Genomic DNA, 23580 nt, shown 5'->3' with positions numbered 1-23580 from the left:
TGTTGGCCACAATGCTGCCTTTGGTACTGCACTGCCCCAATGGGCCATCAGTGCAGTACCTACCTTTTTAACACAAATGACAACCATGTGTATTCCTTGTTGCCTAGGTAGTGGGACCTGGTATCAAAAGGGTTAAACCAAGCAATATTACAAAGTGATACAGTATCTTTATTTGCATTCTTCTGTACATATGTGCGTGTTATTTCATAATCTTTAATCAATCAACAGTGGAGTTTGTACCATGTAGTACAGTATATGATGACACATCGTTCATCTCTTCTCCTGAAACCTTTATCAGAAAGCTGTAACACGAAGAGAACACAAACCAAATAAATAAAAATTCACTATCTGAATCATGGTACAGAAATTAGTCACTTAATGCCCAATATCTCTAATTGTTTTTCAAGCAGTTATAAAGGTGGACACAAATAGCACATCCTTATATTGATCATAATATGTACATCATAATTTATAAAGAATGAGTGGGAGTATTTTTCTAATTCAATAATTGGATAAGAATTTGTCAACCTTTATATTAATCCAATAATTAACACAAATACTATAAACCTTCAAGGTTAAGACCAAGTATATTGGGTGAAGGCATGTGTTCATGTTGGTAATCGACCAGGAGTCTCAGCAGAGCTAACAGTGGCACAAGCTGGTCACCCATCTTAGCACTGACAGGAACCAAGGGAAGGTCAACGTGTGTAGCCAGTTCCTTCAGATTTTCCTGTAGTGAAAGACAGATATTGTTTACACCATTATATATAGGGCCTAATACACAACCATAACATGCTAACATTTCTAGTACTGTATGAGTATTACTTCTCACTTATCTTTCAACCTTTATACTAATAAAGAAATCATTGTTTTTAATTGGTATAGTATGAGGGTTTTCATTCTACCAATAATATGCCAAGTCAGGTATTTAATCTATCTCCATTTTCTTGAATCCTCTCCACTTATTATAGGGATGATCAAAGTACAGTTATTGAAAGGTGAAAGGAAAGGAGTTAAATATAAGGGAAAATAGTGCTAGATATTAATCACTTGTTTACCTCACCTCTGGCACTCGGTTACCCTATCATGTTCATAAACCTTAAGTACCAACCAAATGTGACTCAAAAGTTAGATTAATAAATGTTAAACAAATTACTTACTATTAAGTATCCTTAATTTGAATAAATTCCAGGATTTCACAATGCTCAAGCAACATTAATATGGGTGCAGAGAAAAATTTGGGTAGAAATCAGTAACAGTATCTTGGATACATTTGCCTGCTGTCTGGGAGGTGGCAGCAGCGTCGACTGCAGTACAGTACGTCTCTTGATATGCTGAGACAGTACTGTATCATCATGTTCCCTGCACCATTATGTTTTAGCTTCTTGGTGTAATATATTTATGGTTTCTAAGAATATTATTATGGCTCCTGATCACCGCATACAGCTTTTGATGTTACGCCTAACAAGAAAATGGAAGAAAGTTAGCTATCACATGAAATCTGTCCACCTAACGCGTCATTACAGCTGGCTGTCACCCATCATATCATTGCGGCTGGCCACTACCGGTACCCACAGCATCATTACAGATGGCCACCACCCATCGCATCTTTAAAAGCTGCCTGCCACCCACCCCATCATTATGGCTGGCCCCTACCTACCGCAATGGTATGGCTGGCCTCCACCCACTGCATCTATACAGCTGGCCACCACCCACTTCATCGATAAGGCTGGCTGCCATTCACAGCAGCTTTATGGCTGGCCACCACCCACAGCATCGGCACGGCTGGCTGCCATCCATTGCATCATTACGGCAAGCCACCACGTCACTGTCTGGCTGCCACCCACTGCATCATTACAACTGGCTGCCACCCACAGCACCATTATGGCTAGCAAACCTATTTTGTAACACACCTCGACCAATTGTGGAGTACCACTGTACACTAGCATTTACGGTACAGAACTAATAATATGGATAATTCTTACGCACCATCCAGACTTTAGTGCTCAGACAAGTCAAAAACTCACTTTGCTAATGAAGTTGATTTGTTTAAGCAAAGACTCTAGTCAACCTGGAAAAAAGTATGATCAGTTCATTTTAGAATCAACGTTGGTTTTTTCTCAGTGAAGAATATTCAGTAACATGCACACTCCCTTCATTCACTTGCCATCTGTTCTCTGAGGATCTCTTGAAGATTAGACACTGCAGCTAATTTCAAATGAAGATTAACCATCCTAATACTTAACCAATGCTAATCTACTCTAACCCAAATTAACCTAACCCCCAAGGTGAAACAAGCTGGGGTGTCTAATCTTCAGGTGCTCCATTATCTAATTGCCATATCATATATGTTCGACTATAAACCTTAGTCTCCATGTGCATTTACTTGTCAAAATTCTTCAAACCTTATGCAGTGAATGTCAACAAACCTGTGCCTCTGGTAAGTCCATTTTGTTCGCTACTATTGCATGAGGTCTTGTTGAGAGCCCAGCTTGGTACTGCTCCAGCTCATACCTGAAAAAAAGGGGAAAAAGTTGTCTACCCAAAGCTGCCTCAATTAGTGTTCTCTCTGATTTAAACTCTACATTTCGCTTTTGAATTTTAAGCTTTTTCATTTAGAATATATTTCCATCATTCTAAACCAGGATTCCATCTTCCTGAATTAAGTTTGTCTTTCTACTTTAAATTTTTTTTCTAAATTAGAATTATCTCTGGATTACAGTTAAATACTATATTATGAATTATAATTTTATCTTTTTTTAATATTATTAGAATTCTAGCAAACCTTCTCCAAACTAGAATTCCATATTTCAGAATTAAAAGTCTGCCTTTTCATCTCTTCATGACCAACATTGTATCATGGCTCATGAAGATTGTCATACTCTTTCACTCATTACACAACTCAAAAACACTCGGTAGTGTGGTAGTGAAAGGATCACAACTAAGAGATGGAGCTTTATTCCTGAGGTTTCATCATAAGACTTTTTTCAGTCGTGTGACGAAATGTCAGGAATAAAGCTCCATCTCTTAGTCATGTTTCCTTCACTACCACACTGCCATCTGTCCACTATGAACAATGTTCAAAAACACTCCTTTATATTAAACATTTCATCCCCTCAACCACATGTATGAAGACAGATAATGTTTGCTCACATAACAGATGTAACTTAATAAAATATTAAACTTATTTACATGTACTTACATCAGAACCTCCAACTGTTCCCAAGGTCTTGGTTGAGAGGTATCTATAACGTAGAGAAGACACCCACACCTCTCAATGTGTCGTAAAAAAGTTATTCCCAAACCGCGGTTCTTATGAGCTCCTTCAATCAAACCAGGAATGTCTGCAACTACAGGAATCAAAAAATAATTTATGAACTGCATAACACTTACCCTTTTCAGTGCACTGTATATTGATTAACTTTTCCTAAAATTTAAAATTGATCAATACAAAATTTCATGTGTTGGATGGCATATGTCAAGCCTTTTTGAATGTAAAGTTCTAATTTATAATATTTATAAATGCACTAAAAAAAGCAAGTTACCTGCCAATTGATGGTGGTCGGCATAGTGGACCATGCCAACGTGGGGATTAAGTGTGGTAAAAGGGTATGATGCCACCTTAGGCCGAGCTCTAGATACTGCACGCAGGAGGGTCGACTTTCCAGCATTGGGGAAACCTATCTGCAAGAGATGTATGTGTAATTAGACTTGTATTCCACACCTGAAAATGAATCCTTTAGCTCTGACAATTCAATGTGTATACAGCACAATGAAAATTAATCCAATTTTTGATGCATAAGGAAACAATATGATCAGCAATGCACTCAACCACTTTCTCCCCCCATCAGTTGAGTTGGGGGATCTATTCACATCTGTCTACCCAGCAGTAATTGAGAACCTGGATGTTAATCGATTTGCGGATCATGTTCCGGGGTAATGGTGAGCCAGTGCAGTTGGCGAGTTGTCCGGTCTTCTTGGACTATTCCGTGATACTGGGTCATGCAGCTCGTTAACTCAGGGTGTGGGTGTTGTGTTGGCAACAGCTTCTACACCTTAAACAAATTCATGACTTGGTGGCCCTTGGGCCTGCCATCCTTGTTACACGAGGGACAACCATTATTTTGATGACCTGTGGTGTAATGGTCAGCATGCTCACCTCGTAAGCGAGTGGATCCGGGTTCGATCCCCGGGCAGGGTAAAACTATGAGAAAGTTTCTTTATGCCATTTGCCTCTGTCTACCCAGCAGTAATTGGGAACCTGGATGTTAATCGAGTTGCGGATCGTGTTCCGGGGTAATGGTTAGCCAGTGCATTTGGCGAGTTGTCTGGTCTTGGGCTATTCTTTGATACTGGGTCATGCAGCTTGTTAACTCAGGGTGTGGGTGTGGCATTGGCAACAGCTTCCACACCTTTAACAAATTCACGCCTCATTACACAAGGGGCAACAATTATTATTATTATATTCACATCTGAGTCAACCAGGGGTGCCCTGGGCATGAACCAATGACTTGTAAGGACAAGAGCCATGCACTGTATCCACTCCTCACCTATACCCCAACCTTCACGTAAAGAAAATTAGCGCCTCTGCTTTCATTGCTGTGTAATAATTCCCTACATAACTGTATTTTAACTGCTGGGTATGCAAGATAGTTTGCTCTGGTAAACAAGAAAAAAGTGTCCATAGAAAAAGATTTTTTTAATTCATTATTTATTCAATCTAATCATACATTAGTTGTAAAAAATAAAGCAGCACACTGAAGGACTGCGAGTGAGGATATTTGTTTGATTTCTGTGAGGTGCAAAGGAATTTTAAATTACTTCACCAAATGTTTCAAGTGATGCTACAGTTTTGAGCTAAAACATACATTGCCAATGGCTGAATTAACTGTGGAATACTGTATATAAAAAGTGAACCTCCAAGCCCTAGAGCAGTGGTTCTGAACTGGTGCTCCATGGAACCCTAGGGGGTATGTGAAACCTACATGAAATAATTTGGGTAGTAAAATGTACATTGGGTGTACTGTATACAGAATATCACATATATTCCAAAACACCAAGTGATCCACAAAGAAAAGTATGTGATTTTAAGTCCCCTCATTCACCACCTGGCAGGTTCTTTAAAGACACTCCAGAATGTCCACCCTGGGAATGCTAAAATGCACATGAGCTTTGTTTGAAACAATTAGCATAACTAGAACCAAGTGGCACACACTATTCATGGATTTGTTCCCCAGAGGAAGCCAGCAATAGGAGAATGTTATTGTGCAGCATTAAGGATCACCAAAGAGAAAAAATGCATACCATCACAGAGACACTGATGAAATCATACACGGAGCCATGGATATAGCTGAGCATAGGTACGGTAAAATGTATAACAAAAATAGCACATCCCTTTATCAAACAATAATATTCATGACTGAATGAAGGACGTGTCGGAAGATATCTGCAAACGAGATGGAGCAAATCGTGGTAATTTCAGGAAAAGTCGGCTTGCAGTTCACTGAAAAAAATTCGTCTCAAATTGTGCTCAACTTCTCATTTTTGCTCGATATATGCATGAGTATAATGAGGAAGAATTCATCTTTTTGTGAGCTACTGAAAGAAACAACAGAGGCAGTAGAGATTATGGCAATGATTAATTAATTTTTGATTCTAATGGCCTTCCCTGAGACTTAGTGGGATCAAGTTGTAGTGATGGTGCCCAGCTCTTCTTTATTTACATATTCTAGCATCAAAGTCATCCTGCTTGTTTGAAGGAAAATTTTTCAGGTTGTCAACTTGATCAGAGCAAGGACAGTGATTCACCAAGTACAGCTCCTCCCTGACTTATGACAGGGTTAGGGACCCAAATCAAGGTCGTAAGTCGAAAATGCTTAAATAGTACATAGAAAATCCAAAATGGGTGTCTCTTTTTCTTCTGAGCACCACAAAACTCTCCCTTTTAAGCTTGCCAGCCATTTTAAAGTGAATTACAAATGAAAATTTTGTCAGTCACTGACATTGGGACTCGAAAATATGTAAGTTGACAAAATTTTGGTACGATCGAGGTAGTCGTATGTCCGGGTGGTCGTAAGTCGAGTAGGTCGTAAGTCGGGGAGGAGCTGTATTCAAATAGCAGTGTGAAGTGGTTGATTTTGGAAACATAGTCCTTCTGCTTGTCACAGAAATATACCAGCTTTCCAGAGGAAAAGTTTCAACAAAGGTTTTTCAACTTTGAAATTTAACTGAGATATTACTGTGAAAATATATAAAAAATAAATAAAATCTGTTTTCGCATTTCACAGACCCAAACTTTGTGGTTTCTCTAGTATACCTTACAGATGTGTTCGTTCTGAATGCTAAATTCTTTGATCATATCACTCCAAGGAAAATGAATGACAATATTGGAGGTAAAAGAAAGGTCGAATCCTTTCAAGAGAATTTGGATCTCTGGGGAAGAACAGTGATTCCAATAACTTTGCCATATTTCATCTTTGATGAAATCACTTCAGATCAAGTGCATTCAGTGGGACCAAGGGTTTACAAGTTTTATTACACCCTTGAATCATAACAGTTGGGTAAGGACCCTCGTTATTGTCTCTCTTGAATAAATCAGTGATGATGACCAGGCCACAGATGACCTACTTGATTTGTGTAACACAGAAATCAGAAACTTTGTATTGATTTTGAAGTAATGGAACCAAAGTGATTCTGGTGCAAACTTGGGGTGGCATATCCCATTCTGACCAAGTGAGCTTACAAAGTTCTTGTCCTGTTCTTCACAACCTACCTCTGTGATTCGAGATCTTCTAAGCTTACAGACGGGCAAGGGGCACCCTAATTGAGGTGTATAAGCATCTCGAGGGGCACTACTCAGTCGAGTGTCCTTACTTGGAGCTGGCGGACGCTTGCCCCACAAGGGGTCACAGCTCAAGATTGAAGAAGCCGCAAGTCCAGAAAACTGTGAGGGCAAACTTTTTCGGAGTGAGAGTTGTGAATTCTTGGAACAATCTGCCAGAAAGTGTTGTGATGGCACCGAGTGCGAGTTCTTTCAAGACCAGACTTGGCCAACACTGGAGCAGGTTCAGGTACATTCAGGAGCCGGTGCATACCCAGTACCTGCCAACAGTGTGTAACAGAGAGCCAGTACATGACTAGTACTTGCCAACAGTACGTGACAGAGACATGACCGATCGCCCAAGCGGCTAGCAAGCCGATCAGTGGTGAATAGGATAAAAATAAAGCTAGAAATAAGCTTAAAAGCAGCAGCAGTCTTTGCACTAAAACTAAATTTTGGCATGTACTGTAGGAGTTATGCAACATATTATGTGGATGGAATGAAGATTGCAGAAAATTATAAATAAACTTTGTTTGAATTCTGAATTAAGATTTTAGAGTTTCTGTATCTTGTCTTTTAGATGATACATACAGTTAAGTATAGAAACAAAAATAAAAATGACTCCCACTGAGATCAAGAGATACAGTAAGCTGACTGAAAGAGGTTCAAAACCAGTCCTGGAGACAGAATGGCATTAGTGATTGAAAAATAAATAAAATTAAATACTGTCCATATTGTACCAGTAAAGAGATACAAGAACCATATTTAATTAATAATTTACTCTAATTAATCAGGTGTTGGTGCTGTTAAAATCCAAAGGTAGATTTTGGTGATGAAGGTTTACTGAATTCTTGTAAAACTACCAAAATCACCAAACATGTGTCTGATTGGGTAACCTGGAAAACGTGTGCAGCTGTTTGTTATCTTTCAAATAAGTACCCAAGGTATTTTCTGGTACAGTATATGCTTTCAACTTTAGTTACCAACATGACTTTGAGAGACCCTCATAAGCCTTCTCAGGGTGAGAAAGGTAGCAGAATACTTAGAGTGAATCCCGGAGTAAATACAAGAGATTTTCTATAGGTATTCCTCGGTTAACTCGAATTTACAAGGATTAAATTTTTACATTATTCACCAATTAGGAAACACCTATAAAAAAAACCCATTCCATTTCTGGTTTACTCCCTCCCCATATAGGTACACGTATTCATGAAAATTAAAAATAAATAAATAAAAGACAATTTTAAACCTACAAACTGGTTATGCACAATATAAACAGGAAAGAACTACATATCCTTACCACAGGTTAGCTAGGAAGAGGCTGATTTGTAGGCAGTACTATGAGGTAATTGAGGTATGGGACATTTATTTTGTTATGTTATTACTGTACTACAGTATTTACAATTAATATTACTGCCTCCAGTAATTGATCACAAATCTGCTGAAAGTCAAAGTGTCCCCTACTACACTTGTGGTTGAGGGATGTAGAAACGTGACGAGAGACATGATGTCCAAGGGCAAGATCCTACATCACAAAAGCTGAGAGGTTATTAAGAAGGGAGACTGGGAGGCTCAAATGTGTTATCAAGTGAAAGATAAATGCCTACTTGGCAACATAATCTAGCCAGGACTACGTAGCAATCCAAACTACCGCAAAATTAAAATATGTCTTGTGACATGAACTGAAACCCTGTAAGCACACATCATATGACAAGAACTGAAGCCTAGGAGTTAACATGTACAGTACAGTAATGGACAAAATCTTCATGACCTTACTGCAATTCTCACCTCGGCCTCAACCACCATTCACAACATCATATTGACTCACTAAATTTTACTGTTCTCTCATGAGTACAAAGCAAGCATTAAGTGCCAAGAGAGCTTTTAAATGGGATTAGTATGTAATAAATATACTGTACAGTAGATGGTCCTTGATTACCTCAAGGAATTGCAACTCTGCCTTGCCAGTTCCCACCCTGTGGATTAGCATTAGGGAAGAGTAACCAAGCATAAAACTTTGTTTAAACATGCCTGATGGCAAACAGGTCACCAGAGCTGTGCTTATCCTCTGGTCTCTGCTGCATTTTCTGGGCTAGTGTCCTGGGTTTGTGGTGGTAAGGGGGACATTTCATTCTGGTTATATTCAACAGCTGCCATCATGGAATCATGGTTATTCCATGCAAGCGTAGAAATGGCCATTAAACATTCATCACATTTCTTGGTTTCATGGTTTAACCATTAATAAAAATAAAGGTACAAATAATAAAGTATTTTATTATGAGGCTATAGTTAAGTACATATCACTGCTGTGTTGTTATTACCCATTGTTCACTGGTGATCTTGACTCCCATTCATACCACATATACAGCTACTCTCTACACCTATACTATAACCCAAAAAATCTTTGTTGTAAGAAAAGATAAAGAAAAATAAAGGACACCACTGCAAAATTTCACAAATTCACACTCAAATCTTGGTGCTCAATTTAATCTAAATCAGTGCAAAAATTCTGTAATTTGGGCTAATTTGGCAAATTAAGTATTTCAGCAAATGCCAAATTAACAAGGGTTTAGTGTATGGTATATTTAGATTAACATAGTTGAGATATATAATAAAGGAACTCCATTAAGGAAGCCTTACAAAACTTTACTTCAGACAACCATACTCACCAGTCCTACATCTGCCATGGTTCGTAGTTCAACTTCATAATCAAAAACTTCTCCTTTACCACCAAATTCAGCAATGCGTGGTGCTTGATCTCTGGAAACGACAATAAGTCGAATTAAAATTGTGAGTCTTTTAATTTATCAATGAAAAATTAAATGTCAAATTCAGGTGATAAAGGTTATAAAAAACAATAGAGTATATGAAGTCAAGAATTTTTTTTTACTGTTTAAAAGAGTGACATATGGAAGGAATAACCGAGTGAGAAGCTTACTATTGAGAGAAACATAGAGTAATAATACTGTATAAGAACAGGTGTTGGGACTGAAACACAACATGATTTAGCCACGGCAAAAAACTGAGGGACCCTTAGTCCTGCTGAGGCTGGAAGGTCTCAGATGCTTAGATAAAAGAATCTCAAAGATAATCAAGGCTGCAGGGTGCTCAACTCTTCATCCCTGAGAATTCACTACAATATTTGTAACAAATGATTATTCTAGTCCAAGAAGCAAATCACTGCACATTTACTGCTGTGTTAGATTTATTTCTCATAGAAAGTATTGAAAAAACAAAACAATCATTTCTTACACATCGGTAGTAAAGAAAGCATTCCCCTTGCCTCCAGCTCCCCCACGTGCAGCAACAAACATACTTCCATCTTCCTCTAAACTTGCTACAATTTTTCCACTTGTTTTAAACACTGTCCCAATGGGTACCTAAAATTGTGAAAAATCAATATTGTTAGTAGAGAAACAAAGTAACATTCACAGTGCAAAACTACCACAACATTCTTCCAACCCCAAGTTAAAAATTAATAGACAATATAAAATTTGTTCTTTATACTGTACAGGGTGATTCAGAAGTGATGTTATAAAGTTGAGTATTCTTTATAAAAAACATACGTCACAGTACAGTGATTACATTTACAACATGTCTGGTATATACATACTGTATATGTATCCGTTAGCCGGAATTTAAATTTTCCGAAGGCCACATTTTTCAGGAAAATTTCCCCGATACCCGGAAAATTACGAGGATTGGGGATTTTTTCTGGGTATGGAAGATGAAAATCAGGCGCATTTTCTGTAAATTCCGAGAAAATTTTTCCAGTACCCTTGAAATTCTGGAAAATTCCAGGGATGGGGGTTATTTTTCCAGGTTCATGAGAAAATGTACAGGTAATGGGTAATTTCTGGAACTTCCGAGAACATTTTTCCATTACCCGGAAAATTACAGAAAATTCCGGGGATAAGGGATTTTTTCCGGGTTTGAGAGAGTCGTTTCATTACCCGGAAATCTCTCATTCCTGGAGGTGCTCTGCACCAATTGTTATGGCTAACGGAGATATCACTGAATACGTACGTGCGCGCACACACATTATACAGGTATGGGACCATGTGTCCTGAATGCTCCAAAAACCGGCTATCTTCTGGAACAAATTATTTAAAAGGAATGATAAGTAATTCCCAAGCTCAGCAGGGAAATTTTCATTTGTACCCCACTTATGAGCTATATGTTTTGGTTATTTTTCAACTCATATTTTCAGGTAGATACACGTAATTTTATTTTAACTTGGATACATACGCACACAATCCTTTATACTAAAAGTGAAGCCGTGTGGAGAAGTCAGAGGTCTGCAGCGAAGAGCACTGTTGTTAGGAAAGCCAGTTGGGCTGTGTTGTTAAGGCAAGTGCTAAGGTGGCCAGCGTCCTTGAGACTGTGATGCCGAATGTCCACTAGTATAATTTTTTTTTATTTTAAAGCTTTCAATTATTGTTATTGATAAGCTTTGGTTAATGCTGTTCATATACTTACAATTTTAAGTTTTAATGTTACAGTGTACAGTTAAGGCTACTTTTAGTGGTGAATCTAGTGATCTGAACAGAGGCTTCACAGCCAGTTACAGAGGGTTGACTGTTTATTTACAGTAGTACATTTTAGGCCTGGTGTTCCAAATTCCAGAAAAAACCTTATCCAGTAACTCCCATCTTCATAAAATGTTCTGCCTGAATTCCTGGGTGTCACAGGTTGTACTGTACAATGAAGCTTTTTTTTCTAATGCTAGTTAATATCAGATAAAGTTTAGAATTATACAAATTACAATATATATGACTTACCAATGGCACATTTACATTAAAAGACTTGGGTCACTTTTCACTCATATAAGAAAAATAGACCCCAATAAAATGTTTCACTTCACCTACAAAAAAAATAATAATAATAATACAGTAATAGCTGATCTTGTGTTGTATTTTCACAGGTCAGTTTGACATTCTTGAAAACTCTCATTTTCTATTTTTATTAAAAAAAAATCACCAACCTCAATAATTTTGTCTTCAGAATTCTTCCCAAGACAATCTTTGTTACGTCCTGGATCACCTGAGTCTCCTTTAATGTATGCATCCAAGTGGTTAAGGCTCCTCATTTTCTGTGTAGCCTGAAAAAATCAAAAGTTACTTCCATTCCTCAGATACTATAGAGACACCATACTAGAGAAGTGTAAGTGACTACATCTCAGTTTACAACATGGGACTTTAGAGCAAAAAAATTTTGGGCTGATATCCATCTTGCATTTTATGTCAAATTTTTTTTCATGTACATATGCATGACATAACTTTATTCACATGGCCATGTAACATCATTAGTTAAAGAAGTTTAATAAAGTTTTCCTAAAACTTAAAATCCAAACCTTAAAGACAACATGGCCACCATTACCACCATCTGCACCATCAGGTCCAGCTTTCTCTTTCTTAAAGCTGCTCAGAAATGATATGCATCCATCACCACCGTCTCCACCCAGTGTCTTCACACGTCGATAATCAACAAAGTGATGGCCCTGAAAATTAAAAATATTTGCTCTAGTAAATTTCATAATGACAGAAAACAATTTGAAAATTGTTACTTTTTTAAAGCCAAAGCGAAAACTAATTCATGCGTGTTACTTTTACTTCAAATAAAAAAGTACAGTAGTACCCCGATTTACGCGGTCAATTGAACCCATAGGGTACCGCGGAAAGTGAAAACCGCGTAAAGTGAACAACAGAACATATGGGATTAATTCCAATAGATACTGGCCCGACCCTGAAAACTCCACTTTTTCCGACACAATACCTATGTTGTAGTAAAAATAACATCTAAATTTTATGATGGTATGCTCACACAATTAATATATAAGAGAAATACAGTCGCCAGGTTAATGTCCATTCAAATAATGGACTCAAATCCCCCCCCCTCTTCCCAGCTCACTAGCTCCTACATCTCTCATTAATGTTTGGGTGAAAACTCTAGATTTTAACATTTAGTAATAAATAATACCTCAGACTAAAGTTAAGATAATATAATTGACATTTCTGGATTCCTTGCAGGTCAGGGAATATTTTGAATGTAAACTTCATATATTTTTGCACAAAAGATAACATATTTCCTCTGTGTAAACAAAATTCTTGCATTAGATCTAAAATTTGTATGTCTAACGCAAAATCCATGATGTTTATATTCAAAATGATCATCATATTGTAAGAATTCCAGCAATGGAAATTATATTCTGGTCGAGTAATTTGTATGAATTTTATGAGCTAAAACAAATATCTTCAGTTAATAAAAAAAAAATATTCTTCACGACACTATCTGTCAATCAAAGTACCCCACCTTGCCTCCCCCCCTCCTCACACTCACGCCAGCTGGGTCGGTCGGTCCCAACCCTCCCCCCCACCTTCCCTCCCTACCAGATAAATGTGTGGGTGAAAACTCTAGATTTTAACGTTTAGTAATAAATAATACCTCAGACTAAAGATAGGATAATATAATTGACAGGGAATATTTTGAATGTAAACTACATATATTCTGCACAAACGATAAAATATTTGCTTTGTGTAAACCAAACTATTACATTAGATCTAAAATTTGTATGTCTAATGCAAAATCCATGATGTTTACATTCAAAATGATCATCATATTATAAGAATTCCAGCAATGTAAATTATATTCTGGCTGGGTAATTTGTATGAATTTTATGAGCTAAATAAAAAAAAATAAAAAATTATACTTCACCGCGTATATAAGTAGATGCACCGCGGAAAGTGAAAGTCTGGTTCTGGCAAGGTACCGCGTAAATGAGAAATCGCAGAAAGTGAAACCGTGTAAAGCAGGGTAATACTGTAATTTCTTTTAAATCAAGTCAAGAACTAATTTCAATTTGTTACAGTACTTCAGTTAAGTCAATATAAAATTAAGACAAGTAATAGACTTATTTATTATGTTACTTTACTTTTCCTCTTTCCCAGTGTACTAGATGGTTTGGGTAGTCAGTTTTGTCTTACACTCCTGGACATGCAGGGGTTCTTGAGTGACAACCCCCAGATGACCACATGAATTTAACAGGCAAAATACAACATCACTTCCCTAACTGCTTATTTCCACTGCTAGTAAAAAAATAAAAAAATTCTTTAAGGTCTTAACAGCACAGAAGTAATGTACAGTATTCTCAACCAGTACCTATCTTTTTCTTTTTTTTTAACACCTAATTAATGGCTACCCAAGCCAAGGGAAGAAGGCCTGTACGTATACAGTACAGTAATCCAGGTTGTGGATGTACAAGAGACTTATAAAGCTGAAGGAGCATTTTCTTGTCTGTATTTGAAGGCACAACATTATTACAAAATCAACTTTTTTCACAGCTGTTCCCACTTGTTTCACTGCCTTCAATGACTGACCTACCACAATCTTTTTCCTTATCAACAAGTATCCAGAAATGTCTTAATAACATAGTTGTGATAAGGGTTGTTTTATCCTAAGTGTAGGGTCTTGCATTATTACCGGGTATGTTAAAAAGCATTTGCCCGTCTTGCAATCATTTGAACAGTTTGTGTAGATCATTTTGCATGGTTGCACCATCATCCAGACTTGCTGTCTTCCCAAATGTAGCTTAATACATTTTCATCTATGTCATTAATGTAGGTCACAAGCAGGGTGGATCCAAGGATTGATCCCTGTGGTACTCCACCGAGAACTTTTTTCCATTCTGCATGTACTCTATTTATTATACTGTATTTCCATTACACTAAAAGATATTATTGAAGTAGTGGTGGTAGGGCACAACTGTGTAGTATGATGTTAAGTGTTTTAGCTTTTACTTTTACCTTTATCCTCTTCGCCACTGATTGGCACGTTAGCTGCTTGTTTGGTCAGTTGGCCACTTGCTGCTTTTGTGATGTATGATATAATGCAGGTAAACTACATTTTCTATACTTGTGTGGATTAGCTACAGCTGTCTGATGGCAGCTATTGGGTAAAAGCAGAATGGGATGCCCCCCTACCCCTCCCCCCCCCCCCAATCCAGGTTGCCAGCCCAGATAATGCAGCTGAGACCAGGGGTTGGGCACAGTTCTGGTGACCCAGTTTCCATCACATATGTTGCAGCAGTTTTATGGCTGGATGCCCCCCTAATGCCAACCCACAGGGTGGGAACAGTTGACAAAGGTGGGTTGCAACTTCCTGAGTTAATAAAAGACAAGCTACTGCTTAACTTAAATGTTATGGAAGGAAAAACCAAAACTGAATACCCCTGGCAAGATAATTCATTAGAAGTATGACTGTAAAATAGGGAGAATTTGTGCATGAAGGCTTGTAAGAGCGATTCAAAATATTGCCATACAATAGAACTACTTGACTGACCTGTTTTGCTTCCGATTTAGTTTTACTTCTCTTTAAAGGTGTAAACTTCTCTTCTAGATCCATATTCAGATTTTCTTTTAGCTGTTTCAAGAATTCCTTTCCCTTTTGTTTCCACTTCTCATCCCAGATATGTGCAGGTTTTTTAAAATTATCCACCCCTTCCCATGTATCACTGCTTTTATTTTTTTGCAGAAGTAAACTGGCTTGTTGATCATCCTTGTAACCACAGGATGTAATTACATTAGAACAGTGTCTGGTTTGGGGCACAAAGTTTCTTGAACTAAAGCCGAATGCCCATTTGAAAGGCCTCCACAAAGTAAGTGTGACTCCTGTTGCCATTTTAAATTTCAATACAATATACTGGACAGTTATTGTACTGTACAGTATTATGAAATAATCACCCCTGAAAAAGAAAATAAGCATTAATTAATACAGTAAATCACCAAGTTTACGTGGAAGCACAATAGCTATGTGAAATATTGTACAGTTTTGTACTGTACCTGGAAAGGTATATACAGTACTGTACCTGTATGGTAAACAATACATTAGTACTGGTAGTTAAAATGGGAACAAAGATTGAGAACAGTAGGAGAGATATACAGTCTTGTTTTATTCAGCCATATCATTGCATATGCAACCTACATCTTGTACTACCTCCTTACCTTTCCTCTGTTCCTACATGCATGGCACACACTATCAAATTGAGTCACTATTGGTTCATCCTTTATAAAGCAGTATAGTATTCTAAAATACTGATTCTTACAAATAGTAATGCATAATCACTTATTCAAATTCAACAAGAACACCTCTTCAGCTCTATGTACTACACTTAATGTGGTTTTAGTTAAAATATTAATTTGGACAGAGTTGAGTTAGGTAACTATTTCCTATAAACTTTGTCCTTTTCCTACTTAATACAGGGTTACCGAAAACACATACACATCTTCCTTATCTATCCTTCCTCATTAGTCATGTTGTTCTCTCATTCACACACACACTACTACTTCCCAGATGACCATACCTTAACCTCTAGTGTATCCTTAACTCCATCCTTTCATTTCCTTGGTCTTCCTCTCCCCTAAGTACCATCCACAACTGAATTATACATTCCTTTTATCAGTGTCTTTCAATTCCCAATCCCTTATTATATCTATACCACTTTAGCAGACCCCGATCTGGTCTGCTCTCTGCCAAACACTTCTTTCACTCACAGATCTTCCTTGTTTTTCTAGTTCTTATTCTCTGAATCGTTTTTACCTTGCATTTTCTGAACACACTTTGCAGTTCTCTCAATAATGACTACACTGTACACTTTTCCTCAAATAAAAAATCAATTCCCCTGTATTTTTTTTTCATTCATTATGATGCTCTTTGCCTTTCCTTTGGAAGCCTTTCATCTGCTACATGTAGCAGGACATGCTTGTCATCAACTCTATCCCACCTTCCAGTCTTAACATATGAGTCGTGACTTCATCTACTCCAAACTTAGTTGCAGCCAAGCTCACTGTCTCATCCCAGTGAGATCCCCTTTGATTTTTTTTATTTTACATTATTTATTCCATCACATCCTAGACAAAATAATTCCACCTCTCTAATTTGCTACATTTAACAGTGGTTCAAAATATATTCTTCCTCTGCCTTATAAATAATAACATTTATTCAGTAAAATTATCATACACATTTATAGTGGGATAAGTATGATTATAAAATGCAATTATACAGTTCAGCATGGATATAGAAAATATAGGTACTGTATACTGTACAGTGCATGTAGGCCATAGGAGTACAGTGTGCAGTTTCCTGTGTGCCAAGACATTGCAGGTAAACAATATGGTAAACAATAAGGCAACTTGACCAGGGATTGCTGACAAAGCTGCCAGGTACTTATTTCCAGGAGGGTCCTTTGCTTAGGCTTACACTTGGTCTCTAATGAGTAATAGTATGTCTACAGGAGAATTAGTGAGATTTTATTTGATAGAATTCAATTAGCATTACATTGCACTTAAAACTATCCGAGGCTGACGGATCACTACTGCAGTATTACATTGCCATTGATTTTCTTATTCTACTTTGTTCTCTTTAGAACCTTGTGACAACCTTTTCCCCACATCTTTCATCTGCTCTTCTTTTGCATTTTTACCATTCACTTTACAAGTTTTAGTTCCCCTCCTTCCTTCCTCACTGTTCTTTTCGTACAACTGACACTCATTATGCACTACTATTTTTAACAAACATTGACAACCCCTTATCCCACAATTACCTTCTCTTGTTTTTAGTTCTATTTCACAGAATCACACACCTCAGCTGTACATTCTACAATTTGACTTTAAATTAATCCTATTTCTCTTAAACCCGTCCACTTCTCCACCATTTATACATGTCTACCTTCTTGCAATCCTTTCTATAAATCTTTCAATTACTGTATATTTTGTTCTTCAGTTTAGTGTCCCAAACGGAACTAAGTAGGTCATCATGGCATCAATAAACTTCTCATTTGCTGCAGTCTCTGTAGGATTGAAGCTGTTATTTACACAAAGCTCTGCAGTTGTTGTTTTACTCCAATGATTTCTCTGAAACTGTTTTGCCACAGCTAGCATTTCATGATAGATCAGATTCCATAGCCTAACAAACCGTTCTTCTCTCCATGCTTCCCTTGGTTCCAGCTGCACTTTGAGGACCAATTGATTGTTCTAGGCACATGTGAGGTTTCAACTTAAGCTGTAATTTGATATTATTTTTTAGAACACCTTGGACACAATTCTTTGCTTCAGACCTGCTAGTTTAAACTGCCTCTTACAGATATATACCAAACCAATATATATTTACAAATTTTAGGTCTTGCTCAACCAATTTGGAATGGAATACTATGGCCAAGTTAAAATTTTTATCATTGATACTAAAAGGTGAGCATGCTCTACGGGAGGGGTTCCCAAGCATTTTCCAGTGCGACCCCGTCTAGTACTGTCGCCTATCCAGTGCGAGCCCAAGTCATAACATAAGCTGCATATATGAGGATCCTTAGAGTAAATACGGACATATTGATATTCGTATTTAACTATAAAAACAAGTGAGGAAAATGTGTTACATAATTTAGAAGCCTAAAAGTAAACACTAGCAGAAACAGGCTACAACTCTGTCATGTTTCTTTGATAATTTAATGTTCTATACCTGGGGATATAATTACATGGTTAAGCAACATAACATACAATTTTCTTAGTTACAACCACTCGTATGTCATGCAGTACGTATTTTGTATGACGTGTGCATCATCATATAATTATTTTCAATACAAGTTACATGTTATAATTCATATGTAATGTGTATGCATTATAATTTAATAAAAAAATCTGTTAACTGGGGGTATAATTATGATTAAACAACATAGCACACAATTTTCTAAGTTTAAGTTTGATAAGAGGTTAAGGTAATAATTTTTTTATTATCACCATTGACAGGAAAGCTGCCTCACAGACATAGGAGCTTCCAAATTGTATCAGAATTTTGATAGTTTGATTTTTAACCGCTGAATGTCAATTTGATAAATAACCCAAAATATTGATGTCATCATAGATGGCAAAATTCATCCTTGCCTTGTTGTCAGCCTGTAATTCTGCTATTTCAAGGACAAATAAGCCACATTGTTTTACATCTGTCTTGAACAGAAACTGAACAAAATCCAAAGATGCCGTAAGCAACTCGGGGATTCTATCATTGAAATTTACTGCCATTTTTTGTTGCGTAACGTATTATCAATGTTCGCCTTACCTGGACTGACCGGACTTGACACAAGGAGAGTAACTGCATTATTCCCTTGACCATAATTTATTGTCCCGACTTGACGAGAGAGCACCTGAGCCACGTTCTTCAGTCCTTGACACCTGGACTAAGAGCTCTATGGGACCCCATCGACCCCAAGACCTCTATACAACCCCTTATGATGCAACCACTGTTCTAGGGTGTACAAGATTTTTGTGAGGAAACAAAAAAGATATTTTTACTTATAAAAATTTGTTAATTTATTTCTTATTATTTACATATCATAATTCTTTCAAAAATATAGTTGTGTGAAAAATTATACAAAAGTGATATACTATAACAATACTGTATCCTGACAGTACTGTATAGCCGAAGGAAACCCTTAAATTATTATTTTTTTGTTGGTGATGATCAAAGGTCTGTTAAATACTTTAGGTACAGTATTTTATTGATATTAACAGCTGTCTACTTTGTAAACATCCGAAAGAATTATTACAGACATTGAGCTTAATTCATCATGGGAGGTAATACTGTATTGTATACTATACTAGAAAAATTGCAGCACTCTAAATAGATGTTATACGACTGCTAAACAGAAATGATGTCTTCATCCAGAATATATCTTATATAATTTGTACTCTGCATCAGAAGTGGTATCTTGAGAAGGAACTAATATACAGAATCACCATTATAAATAACATTTGACATAAGCACAGTGACATTGGTGGGTGAAGGTACTACTGTATTGCCAGTAACTTCTGTGAAATAATGCACCAAATGAGAGTGGAGAAGTCTCACACAAGTACTGTAGGTCATGATGGCATCAATAAGCTTCTCATTTGTTGCAGTGTCTGTGGGATTGAAGCTGTATTTCTCAATTCAAAATGACTATGGTCAGCAACTAAAAATTTTTGGCAAAATTCTTAAGCAAAATGAAAGTGTACAGTACCAATAAGGATAAAACATATTAACTAAAATAGCTTTTCACCGAATCCTGACACCTAAACATTGTTCAAGCCTTCTTCCAATCTCAGTATGGAGTGCCTTTGCTTTACAGTCAGAGAGAGCCCCATAAAAATTTCTGTACCTGATTCTGTATGTATAACTCTTTCTCTTGACTTCTGGATGAAAATACATGCTTAAGAGTTCATTACTTTGCAAGGTGTCCCTTCCTACATTTATCATTATGACATTAATGATGTCTTGATCAAAGTCATTATTACCATCGGAGAGATCTGATTGTATTATTGCATTACAATTTTTTTTTGATGAATCTGTTGGTTCCCAAAAGCTAAGATCATAGATATATTCAAGAGGGAAGAGATTCCAAGACGAATATGTGATGACATTATCACCAATATTCACACTCTGACCATCTCCCCACAGCTCATCCACATCCACATCAAAATACAATTTAGCCATAGATGCAAGATTGATAGCATACACAGATGTGTCCCTCTTGCTGTTCCCATCATGAGAAATACAAAATTTCTCTACTAGGAGATTCTCCAAAGTTGCCTTTTTCATCTTTGGGAAAAAACCTTTGCTTATATTTCTAATTTCCAATGATATTTCTTCAGATAAAATGTTTTCCTTTACACTACAGTGGCCTAAACAAACAAAAATGATAAAAGGATCCATGTGACAGCCTGATGAGTATAATCTGTAGGCTGGGTAAAAATAGATGCTACTATCCTTTACTTTTGTAAAAGGATAAAAACTTTCAGTATTGAATAACTTACTTAGCTGCATATTTCTCTCAAACACAAGATCACCTCCATGATGAACAGGAATTATTGTAGCAAGATGTTCTTGTAACACATAAGAGAGGTAACCAATTATGGTGGACTTATCAGAAAATATATTTTTCTTTATCTTATTGTAAAGGAATGTGGGAACCTTAATATAGTTATCATCATAAATATGAATATTCTCTGTGGACTGTGGGTCGAAAATATTTCCATCTAGTTTGAGAGGTTTCACTTCAAATATATAAGTGAAAGCTCCCTTCTGATGAAATCCCTTTTCCATGGACCGATAACCAGTTGCTGCATACCCTGAGTATCTCGAAGCATCAAAATTTTTAAAATCTCTTAAAATAAAGTCAGCATAGGAAGCCATGAGAACCACCTGCCAGGAGTCGTCCCATCTTCGAACAACTGGGTCAAGTGGAACACCACCTTGACCAGCACAGAGTGTCACCAAAACCTGACCACATTCCTCAAGGACATAAACAGCACTCTCAAAGAACCCACGAAGTAATTTACGATTTAAATCAATTCTCATTTTCCCCCCCACATGGGGGAAGTTAAATACAATGTGAGTAAACTTGTGGTGTTTAATAATAGGGTGAAAGTGGAGTTGTGTGGCATCGACTCCCAAAACAACTTGCACACCTGAAAATACAAATGTTAATAAACAAAGAGAGGAATGTTAAATACAGTATCATGAGTTAACAAATGTACATAATACTTTAAAAAGGTACTACTATAGTCTATAAACTAGAAATATATCCAAAAAACCCATTGGACCAACCTCTCTCGGCCAATACTTCAGCATTGCTTGTGGCTCTTTCCGTCAATTCTTCCTGAAGACACGAAGCAACAATATGGACTTTAGTACACCAGTTCTCCTCAGTTAATGATGTGATGAATGAGAAATCCCCTTCACCTACAAACAGCAATTTGGAATCCTTGGCAAACTGCATGTTTGTAAACCTGCAAGACAATAGTCCCTATAGTTTTATAGAACACTTTTGTATCAGTTTTTACTATGTATAAAAAAGAGAATACACAGTACTTTTATGAGTAAAGTTGATCTATAATGAAGTTTTCAAACAATGTGGAGGACACTTGAGACAAGATTGTGTCCAAACTTTTGTATAGTTTTCAATCACTGTACCAGATCTACTCAATGAGTTGGGGTGGATTATGGGTCACTTCAACATACTGGTGAAGTTGCACTGCATAATATTGAGTATCTTTTGTAAAGAAACTCAAGATCACAGAGAATGACTGCATACGAGTCAGTTTATATATACAGGTATTGACAGTTATACGATGGGGAGAGGGACTTCGAAAAGCCATCGTAAGGCGATTGATCGTATATCAATATTAATAACTGCTTGTGAACAGGGAACGCTACCACGGCACCACAAAAAGCTATCCTAGATTTTGTTGTAATTTGCACAAAGCCTGCACCTTCGTCTTATTCTTAAGCAACAGGAGCCTCCACTGGGGATAGCCAATATAATGCCAGCTATGTGGACTTAGTAGCATTTTACAGACTCCAGTCAAATGAAATGTCATCTGTAATTTTTCATTTGTATATGTACTACATATAAAAGTATTCAAAGGATAATATATTTGCATTAAAATCACTTAGAATTGTATCCTAATACAGAAGAATCCCAGTTTTCCATTATCAAGCACTATACTATAGTGTAATCAACTAACTGGTACCAAAATGAAATAATAACAAAAAATTCCTCCAAAATTGGCAAGAATCTTAAGTTTGAATATCAAGTGCAACATGGATGAGCTGCCATATTTATTGCTATGATAAACAATAAAATCGATACCTAGCATATCATAAAATGCAATAACACATATGTTATGTACAAAAAATAGCTCCTTCCACACTCAAATCATCCTCAGAGTGATGCGACACAGTTCTGGCTGGTGGACTACAAGCTGACTCAAACGTGTGGCTGCCACGCTAGCTGTGTGTATGCCGTGATGTTACATTGGGAGGGAGCACAGCCACGCAGTTATAGCCCAGTATCCCACCGCCTCAACACATATTCACTTCCCACATGTGCTCTCCATTTTTTCTTATTTTATAGTTTTATATTATATTTTCTTTATTTAAAATGCCACATTATTTATAAGTGGAATAAGTGTTAAAGAAGTCAATTTTTCTTAGACAAATTTGCAAGGTCAGCCCGTAGGATTGTGCAGTGTAGGATTTATTGGATCCTACGAGTGAGTTTCAACTAACCAGAAAAACTCTATAAAACCCCGTAGGTGCCGAATAACTGGGATTCTATTGTAATTTGTTTTCATAAAATCAATACCTCTTGATTATAAATACTATTGTATTGTAAAACCTCAGTTGGATCCAAAATGCAGTCAAAATTTGTCCGAGAAGGACCCTCTGGAAATAAGCACCTGACAGCTTTGTTGGCTATCCGTGGTCAAGTTGCCTTACTGTTTACCATTATTGTTTACCTGCACTGCGTTGGCATAAAGGAAACTCTATACCACAGTCTACTGTACGTGCAGCATATACCTATGTCTAATTCATGCCGAACTGTATACAGGTAGTTCTGCTATAACGCGATAATTGTGTTCTTGTAAAATATCGTGTTATAGAAAATCGCGTAATAGAAATAACAGGGCTTATGGAGAAAATAGGGTTAGGTGCAGATTACTCGAAATCGAAAAAATTTAGTAGTTAGCCTAACACAAAGGATAGCACAGTCTAAATAAATGTTACATTCATATCTAATAATGAAATCATACAGTAAATGTAACACTTTACTTGATGGGGGAGAAGGGTGATTTTGAGGTTGATAAAATCGAGCTTCTCTTCAAGTGTTATATCCTTTCTTTTACGATCATCACCGGGAATTCTATCACCAGAACGCTTCTTGTTGATATTCTTCT

The 23580-nt window shown here is 36.9% G+C and overlaps 1 protein-coding gene and 1 non-coding gene across 7 annotated transcripts in view; one reads left to right on the top strand and one right to left on the bottom strand.

Moving 5' to 3' along the window:
- The window catches only part of LOC121873220 (mitochondrial ribosome-associated GTPase 2-like), a 29777-nt gene that overhangs the window by 2588 nt on the left and 3609 nt on the right, over positions 1–23580 (bottom strand). For 2 of the 6 annotated variants that reach the window (XM_042376589.1, XM_042376587.1), the window contains exons 2-11: positions 21449–21630; positions 15158–15560; positions 12174–12320; positions 11805–11921; positions 10073–10200; positions 9490–9580; positions 3546–3684; positions 3203–3350; positions 2430–2514; positions 568–730 (exon numbers count right to left, since the gene is read on the bottom strand). In XM_042376589.1, the coding sequence (XP_042232523.1) occupies positions 568–730; positions 2430–2514; positions 3203–3350; positions 3546–3684; positions 9490–9580; positions 10073–10200; positions 11805–11921; positions 12174–12320; positions 15158–15496 (1357 nt within the window). In that variant the 5' untranslated portion in view covers positions 15497–15560; positions 21449–21630. Of the gene's footprint in view, positions 1–150; positions 731–2429; positions 2515–3202; positions 3351–3545; positions 3685–9489; positions 9581–10072; positions 10201–11804; positions 11922–12173; positions 12321–15157; positions 15561–19178; positions 21310–21448; positions 21631–23580 lie in introns of those variants that run through there. The other 4 variants (XM_042376585.1, XM_042376584.1, XM_042376590.1 and 1 more) reach the window with 3 other exon arrangements.
- On the top strand, positions 4129–4202 carry Trnat-cgu. Its single transcript has one exon. It is a non-coding gene; the product is annotated as a tRNA-Thr (tRNA).

Source organism: Homarus americanus, unplaced genomic scaffold (genome assembly GCF_018991925.1).
Source record: "Homarus americanus isolate GMGI-L3 unplaced genomic scaffold, GMGI_Hamer_2.0 scaffold32929, whole genome shotgun sequence".
Taxonomy (NCBI): Eukaryota; Metazoa; Arthropoda; class Malacostraca; order Decapoda; family Nephropidae; genus Homarus; species Homarus americanus.
The sequence above is the reverse complement of the archived record's forward strand: the minus strand, read 5'-3'. Positions and strand labels throughout refer to the sequence as shown.